Source organism: Mandrillus leucophaeus, unplaced genomic scaffold (genome assembly GCF_000951045.1).
Source record: "Mandrillus leucophaeus isolate KB7577 unplaced genomic scaffold, Mleu.le_1.0 Scaffold716, whole genome shotgun sequence".
Lineage (NCBI taxonomy): Eukaryota > Metazoa > Chordata > Mammalia > Primates > Cercopithecidae > Mandrillus > Mandrillus leucophaeus.
In genome coordinates, this window is record NW_012107764.1 from 448,134 (window position 1) to 456,216 (window position 8,083).

The 8,083-nt window shown below is 45.6% G+C and overlaps 1 protein-coding gene across 2 annotated transcripts in view; it reads left to right on the forward strand.

Moving 5' to 3' along the window:
• The window catches only part of ZNF341 (zinc finger protein 341), a 65,636-nt gene that overhangs the window by 24,743 nt on the left and 32,810 nt on the right, over nucleotides 1-8,083 (forward strand). For both annotated transcript variants that reach the window (XM_011965155.1, XM_011965156.1), the window contains exons 7-8: nucleotides 748-941; nucleotides 5,562-5,752. In XM_011965155.1, coding sequence (XP_011820545.1) covers nucleotides 748-941; nucleotides 5,562-5,752 — 385 coding nt within the window. The remainder of the gene's footprint in view (nucleotides 1-747; nucleotides 942-5,561; nucleotides 5,753-8,083) is intronic.

The window sequence follows — 8,083 nt, forward strand, 5'->3', positions numbered from 1 at the left end:
AAAAAAAAAAAAAAAAAATAAGAAATGCTCAAATTGGCACTGTCCAATATGGTAGCTACTGACAATACATGGCTGTTGAGCACTTGGAATGTGGATAGTGAGACTGAGAAACTGAATTTTGTGTTTTGTTTTATTTTAATGAATTTAATTTTTTTTTATCTTTTTTGAGACAGGGCCTTGCTCTGTTGCCCAGGCTGGAATGCAGTGGTGCAATCTCGGCTCATTGCAGCCTCAACCTCCCAGGCTCAAGCTATCCTCCTACCTCAGCCTTCTGAGTAGCTGAGACCACAGGCTCGCACCACCACACCTAGCTAATTTTTGTATTTTTTGTAGAAACAGGGTTTCATCATGTTGCCCAGGCTGGTCTCAAACTCCTGACCTCAAGTGATCCACCTGCCTCAGCCTCCCAAAGTGCTGGGATTACAGGTGTGAACTACTGTGCCAGGCCAGGAGTCCTCATTTAAATGGGCCTGAACAATTAGGAAATGTTCTCTCACAGTATGAGATGGCCAGAGGAGGGCGGCTCCAGGGTTTGTTGATGAGCAGCTCAGTAATGTGACCCAGAACCCAGGGTCTTTCCATCTCTGGTCTGCCTGCCTCAGTGAGGGGGCTTGTCCCTGTGGTGTCAGAATGGTGGCCAGCGGCATCTGGATATTCTTTCTGGGCCTTCCTGGTGGCTGTGAGCTCCTGGGCTGAGGCCTCATCCCCGTTCCTGCAGGAGGGCACTGACAAGCTTGTCTTCCACAGCCACACCGGTGAGAAGCCCTTCCAGTGCATTGCGTGTGGCCGTGCCTTTGCCCAGAAGTCTAATGTTAAGAAACACATGCAGACCCACAAGGTGTGGCCTCCGGGACACAGTGGTGGCACCGTGTCTCGAAACTCTGTGACCGTACAGGTCATGGCCCTGAACCCCAGCAGGCAGGAGGACGAGCAAAACACAGGTGGGTGGAAGTAGGGAATGCCATGCTCCCCACACCTCTCTTCTGCTGCTTCACAGATTTTTTTGCAAGCTGTGTGACCTTGGGCAACCCCCATGACCTCTCTAGGCTTCAATCTACCTTTATCTATAAAATGTGGCATAAGATGAAAGGATGGATGACAAACATACAACATGTGTGGCATTACTCTAATACTGTACCCATGGCAGATATCACTATTCAATCACCTACCCATTTTTTGTTGAGCCTGGATCTCACCTCAGAATCTTTTTTTTTTTTTTTTAACTTATGAATTGTTTATTTCTGGAATTTTCCATTTAATATTTTCAGACCATGGTTGACTTAGGGTAATTGAAATCATGGAAAGCAAAACTGCAAATAAGGGGAGACTACTATAAAATAAAAATTTATGAGCCCATACTGTTAAAATGAATGAATAAATAAATAGGGGATAAAAGAAAGGCCTTTTTTTTTAACTTGTGCTTTAAGTTCTGGGATACATGTGCAGAACGTGCAGGTTGGTTACATAGGTATACGCTGTCTCTTATACACATCTAGATGTGTATAAGAGACAGAGCCCATACTGTTAAAATGAATGAATAAATAAATAGGGGATAAAAGAAAGGCCTTTTTTTTTAACTTGTGCTTTAAGTTCTGGGATACATGTGCAGAACGTGCAGGTTGGTTACATAGGTATACGTGTGCCATGGTGGTTTGCTGCACCTATCAACCCGTCATCTGGGTTTTAGGCCCTGCATGCGTTAGGTATTTGTCCTAATGCTCTCCCTCACCTTGTCCCCCACCCCCCGACAGGCCCCCGTGTGTGATGTTCCCCTCCCTGTGTCCATATGTTCTCATCGTTCAACTCCCACCTGTGAGTGAGCACATATGGTGTTTGGTTTTCTGTTCCTGTTTAACTTGCTGAGAATGATGGTTTCCAGCTGCTTCATCCATGTCCCTGCAAAAGACATGAACTCATTTTTTTTTATGGCTGCATAGTATTCTGTGGTATGTATGTGCCACATTTAAAGAAAGCCCTTTCTTATAGTAAAATGTGAACTGATAAAAGTAGAAATAATGATTAAATGAGAAAATAACGATTTGACAACCACCATAGTAATACAGTCACATGCTATGTAAGGATGTTTCCATGAGTAACAGATGGCATATGTGACAGTGGTCCCATAAGATTATAATAATGGAGCTGGAAATGTCTGTCATCTAGTGGCATTGTTGCCCTTGTAAAATGGGCATTACCTTTTCTATGTTTAGTTATGTTTATTTTTAAAATTTTAGATTTAGGGGGTACATGTGCTTGTTTGTTACATGGGTATTAGATGTATAATGGTGGTGGCTGGGCTTCTAGTGTACCCATCACCCAAATACTAGACATTGTACCAACAGGTAGTTTTTCTTTTTTCTTTTTTTGAGACAGCGTCTCTGCCACCTAGGCTGGAGTGTAGTGGTGCTATCTCAGCTCACTGCAACCTCTGCCTGCCAGGCTCAAGTGATCCTCCTGCCTTAGCCTCACGAGTAGCTGGGATTACAGGCATCCGTTACCACACCTGGCTAATTTTGTATTTTTAGTAGAGACAGGGCTTCACCATGTTGGCCAGGCTGGTCTCGAACTCCTGACCTCAAGTGATCCTCCCACCTTGGCCTCCCAAAGTGCTGGGATTACAGACATGAGCCACCATGCCTGGCCAACAGGTAGTTTTTCAACCCTTGCCTTCCCTCATCATCCCTGCTCGGAATTTGTTTTCTATGTGTTGCTCCAGGCAGTCAGTGTAGTTGATCAGAAGTTGAATGCTGTTTGACCTCCATGGTTAGTTGGTCTCCAAAGCTCTTTATACATGTGAGATTCTCATCATTTGTCCCTGAGCTAATGTTCCTACCCCTGATATTGGTTGAGTTTCTTTCTTGCATGAAGACTGAGAACTTGACTAGGTTTAGAGCATTGCTGCCCAACAGAAATAGAATATGAACAACATACGTAATTTAAAATGTTCAGCTGGGCATGGTGGCTCACGCCTGTAATCCCAGCAGTTTGGGAGGTTGAAGTGAGAGGATCTCTTGAGCTCAGGAGTTCAAGATCAGCCTGGGCAATATGGTAAAACCCCATCTCTATTTTTAAAAAAATTTATAAGTTCTGTCTTTAGTGGCAAAAATAATCTTAAATAAATGAAATAAAATTTTCTAGTAGCTACATTAAAAACAATTTTTTAAAAGATCAAATTAATTTTAATTATATATCTTATTTAACCATATATATTTAACCATATATATTATATATATAACCATATATATTTTTATATATTTAAATGTGTGTGTGTGTGTGTGTGTGTGTGTGTGTATATATTTTTTTGAGATGGATTCTTGCTCTGTTGCCCAGGCTGGAGTGCAGTGGCATGATCTCAGCTCAATGCAACCTCCATCTCCTGGTATTTAACCTAATATATTAACATTATTATTTTAACATATAATATAAAGATTAAATATACTTTATATTCTTTTTTTTACTAAATTTTTGAAATCCAGCAGGTAAATACATGTATAGCACATTTGGATATGGACTGGATACATTTCTTTCTGTTTTGTTTTTTTTTTTCCAGTTAGGGTCTCATTCTGTCACCCCAGACTGGAGTGCAGTGGTGCAATCATAACTCATTGTAGCCTCGAACTCCTGAACTCAAGTGATCCTCTCTCCTCAGCCTCCTAAGTAGCTGGGACAGGGGTGCACCACTGTGCCTGGCTAATTGTTAAAAAAAATTTTTTTTTGTAGTGACAGGGTCTTGCTTTGTTGCCCAGCCTGGTCTCAAACTCCTGGGCTCAAGTGATCCTCTCACCTCAGCCTCCCAAAGTGCCGGAATTATAAGTGTGAACCATCATGCCTGGCGCCACATTTCAAGTTCTCAGTAGCCACGTGTGGCTCAGGACCACTTTATTGGACAGTGTAAGGCCAGAGTCTAAGCCATTCCCATGTAGCCCCAAGGGTGAGCAATGCCAGCCACGTGCTAGGTAGTGAAGGGAGTGTTTTGCTGGGAAAACAATGTGCAGCCACTTTTATCTGACCTTCTTTCGGGCTTCCTGTTGGAACTAGCCCTACTGTGTGCCCTCTGAGTTCTTGTGAACTCCTTTTTTTTTTTTTTCTTTAAAAAAATTTTCTTTCGAGACAAGATCTTGCTCTGTCACCCAGGCTGGAGACCAGTGGCACGGTGGTGGCTCCCTGCAACCTCAACCTCCTGGGCTCAAGTGATCCTCCCACCTGAGCTTCCTGGGTAGGTGGGACCACCGGCACATGCAACCATGCCCAGCTAATTTTGTTTATTTTTTGTAGAGATTGGGTCTCATTATGTTGCCTAGGCTGGTCTTGAACTCCTGGGTTCAAGGGATCCTCCTTCCTTGGCCTCCTAAAGTGCTGGGATTATAGGAATGAGCCACCACACAGCCCTACAGAATAAATCATTTCTTCTATTTCTTTTGAAGCTCCTTTAGTGCCTAGCATCAAAGGTTTAACTATTTAGCAAACATTTATAGAGGCCTACTATGTGCCCGGCCATTGGACCTGCAGGGATGAGGCCAGAGGTCCCTGATATCAAGGGAAGTGAGGAACAGTGTAGTGAGGGAAGGATGATGAAACAGATGATTACAATTTTTTTTGTTTGTTTGTTTGAAATGGAGTCTATTCTTATCGCTGAGGCTGGAGTGCAATGGCGCAATCTTGGTTCACTACAACCTCTGCCTCCCGAGTTCAAGCAATTCTCCTGCCTCAGCCTCACAAGTAGCTGGGATTACAGGTGTGTGCCACCACGCCCAGCTACTTTTTTTGTATTTTTATTAGAGATGGGATTTCACCATGTTGGCCAGATTGGTCTCAAACTCCTGAACTCAGGTGATCCACCCGCCTTGGCCTCCCAAAGTGTTGGGATTACAGGCGTGAGCCACTGCACCCGGCTGATGATTACAATTATTATTATTATTATTATTTGAGACAGAATCACACTCTGTCACCCAGGCTGGAGTGCAGTGGCACAATCTCTGCTCACTGCAACCTCTGCCTCCCAGGTTCGAGCAATTCTCCTGCCTCAGCCTCCCATGTAGCTGGGATTACAGGCACCCTCCACCACGCCTGGCTAATTTTTGTATTGTTCGTAGAGACGGGCTTTCACCATGTTGGGCAGGCTGATCTCGAACTTCTGACCTCAAGTGATCTATCCGCCTTGACCTCCCAAAGTGCTGGGATTACACGTGTGAGCCATCGCACCCGGACAGATGATTACAATTAGAAGGGACTGGGGAGGCATTATGAGTACAACTAGGATGGTGTTCAGAATTTTTAACAACCGTGGAGAGGTCTGCAATGTCTGAGGGGAAGGCCAGAGAGGGGAGGCCTGAGGCAGCAGCTGTTTCGCACTCAGAAAGGAAGCATTTCTGTATTTGAGCCTGGGGTTGGCCGTATCAGTGCACACCGGCTGAGTGTGAGTGCAGCACCTTAAGCACAGAGTCCGACCCAAAGCGGGTAGCAGGTGCTGGGTGAACACAGAGGAGCACAGGGTAGGGGTTCTGTGCGTCCTTGCTGAATGGGCTGGCTCCTTGTCCTGACTTCCCTGGCTTTCTCCATAGGGTTGGGCCAGCCCCTGCCAGGTGCACCACAGCCCCAGGCCTTGCCCATAGCCGGTGAGGAAGAGGGGGACAAGCCGGAGCCCAAGCAGGTGGTCCTCATCGACAGCTCCTACCTGTGCCAATTCTGCCCCAGCAAATTCAGCACCTACTTCCAGCTCAAGTCTCACATGACCCAGCATAAGAACGAGCAGGTAGGTGGGTGGTGGCAGCAGGGGCCCATAGGACACCAGTCCCCACCTTTCACTGGTGCTAGGGTCTTGAATGCTGCCTAGGAAGGGGTAGGAACCAGTGAGTCAGACCTTCCATGGCTCTATTCCCCCCAGTTAGATTCCGAGCAGGGGATTGATGGAGTTAAGTAAGGTTACCCTTGGGGCAAATCACAGAAAACTTTGACTCACCTCCAGAACTGAGACAGCTGACTCCACCCAGCGTAAAGACCCTATGTCTTTCCAGCTCTGGTCTCTGCCATCTCAGGGTATGGCCTTGACCTCTCCTGATGGCTCACCTTGTCCTCCTGTCCTGGGATGGTGATCACTTTTTTTTTTTTGAGATGGTTTTACTCTTCCGCCCAGGCTGTAGTGCGGTGGTGTGATCTCAGCTCACTGCAACCTCCACCTCTGTGTTGGCCAGGCTGGTCTTGAACTCCTGACCTCAAGTGATCTGCCTGCTTGGCCTCCCAAAGTGCTAGGATTATAGGCATGAGCTGCTGCATCTGGCCGGTGGTCACTCTTTCTGGGCACCAATCCAGACCCACTGTTATCTGTGAACCAAAAGGGGTTATCTCTTCTGTATCTTTTATAGCAGCAAGAAAGCTTTTCCTAGAAGCACGTTGTAGATCTCTTTTTGGTCAAACCCAGTACATGTGCTCTATCATTTAAGAATGCATTATTATGCTACAAATGATAGAAAACTGGCTTCATAGGGTTTTATTTCTCTCACATCAAATAAATTCAAAGAAGAAGTCCCTAAGTAGGCAGTGTTGGGCTTATATAGAGCAGACTCTATATCACCGTAGACTCAGGCTTCTAGCTGTCTGATCTGCCATTCTTAGCTTATGGACTTCATCCCCAAGGTTGCAGGATGGCTGCTATGTCTCCATCCATCACATGTGTATTCCAGTCAAGACAAACACAGAAAGCAGAGGGGATTTCTCCTGGGAAGCTTTTGCCTTTGTGTTCTGGAAGTGATGCTGTCCTCAAAGACTACTGATTGTATATCATTGGTTAGGAAGGAGTCACATGGCTGACACTAGATGCAAGGGAACCAGAATCAAGTGGTTTTTTTTTTTTTCTTTTTTCTGAGACGGAGTCTCACTCTGGTCACCCAGGCTGTAGTGCAATGGCACGATCTCGGCTCACTGCAACCTCCACCTCCTGCATTCAAGCGATTCTCCTGCCTCAGCTTCCCAAGTAGCTGGGATTACAGGTGCCTCCCCACCACACCCAGCTAATTTTTGTATTTTTAGTAGAGATGGGGTTTTACCACGTTGGCCAGGCTGGTCCCGAACTCCTTACCTCAAGTGATCCACCTGCCTTGGCTTCATAGTGTGTTGCGATTACAGGTATGAGCCACCGCGCCCAGCCCGTGTTTTTGTTTTTTTTAGACAGGGTCTCACTCTGTCACCCAGGCTGGAGTGCAGTGGCTTCATCTCAGCTCACTGCAGTCGCCGCCTCCCGGGTTCAAGGGATTCTCCTGCCTCAGCCTCACGAATAGCTGGGATTACATGCATGCACCACTACACCTGGCTAATTTTTGTGCTTTCAGTAGAGATGGGGTTTCACCATGTTGGCCAGGCTGGTCTCGAACTCCTGGGCTCAACTGATCTGCCTGCCTTGGCCTCCCAATGTGTTAGGATTACAGGCATGAGCCACCGCGCCCGGCCTGGATCAAGTGTTTTAACTAGGTATGTTGCTATTCTGAACAAATCAGGGTTCACTTTGTTAAGTAGAAGTAGTGCATGATATTGTGTAGGCAACCAGGACTTATGTGCTATTTATCAAAGTATAATTTTCAAGTTGTTAAAAACATACTTCTCATACAAATGAGACCCAAAAGTGAGTCAGAATTTTACTTAACTCATTAGCGAGGGAACCCGAAGGAAGACAAAGCCTGTTCAACAGAGGCCGTGAGACACGGATAGCTATGCCTAATAACTGTCAATGAAAAAAAGAGATACTGAAGTCAGATTGCCAAATTACATACAAATCTGGTTAATGTCCTGCAAGACAACAAAACCTGTGACCTTTGGGGTTATCTTCTTTACCTGACACAAATCAATGACATTGGATCAGTTTTTTACAAATTAACAAATTAACATTTAACTGTAGAGTCCTAATCAATGGGAAGTAGTCAGAAGTAGCCACATCCCGTAGAGTGAGATGACTGTGGGCAGGCTATAGATGGGCTCCTTAGACAGCAGTTCTCAAAGTAAGCTTCCCGGGTGGCAGCGCCAGCATCCCCTGAGGATTCCTCGTTAGTGATGCACGTATTCAGTCCCGCTGAGTCAGATTTCTCAGGGTGGC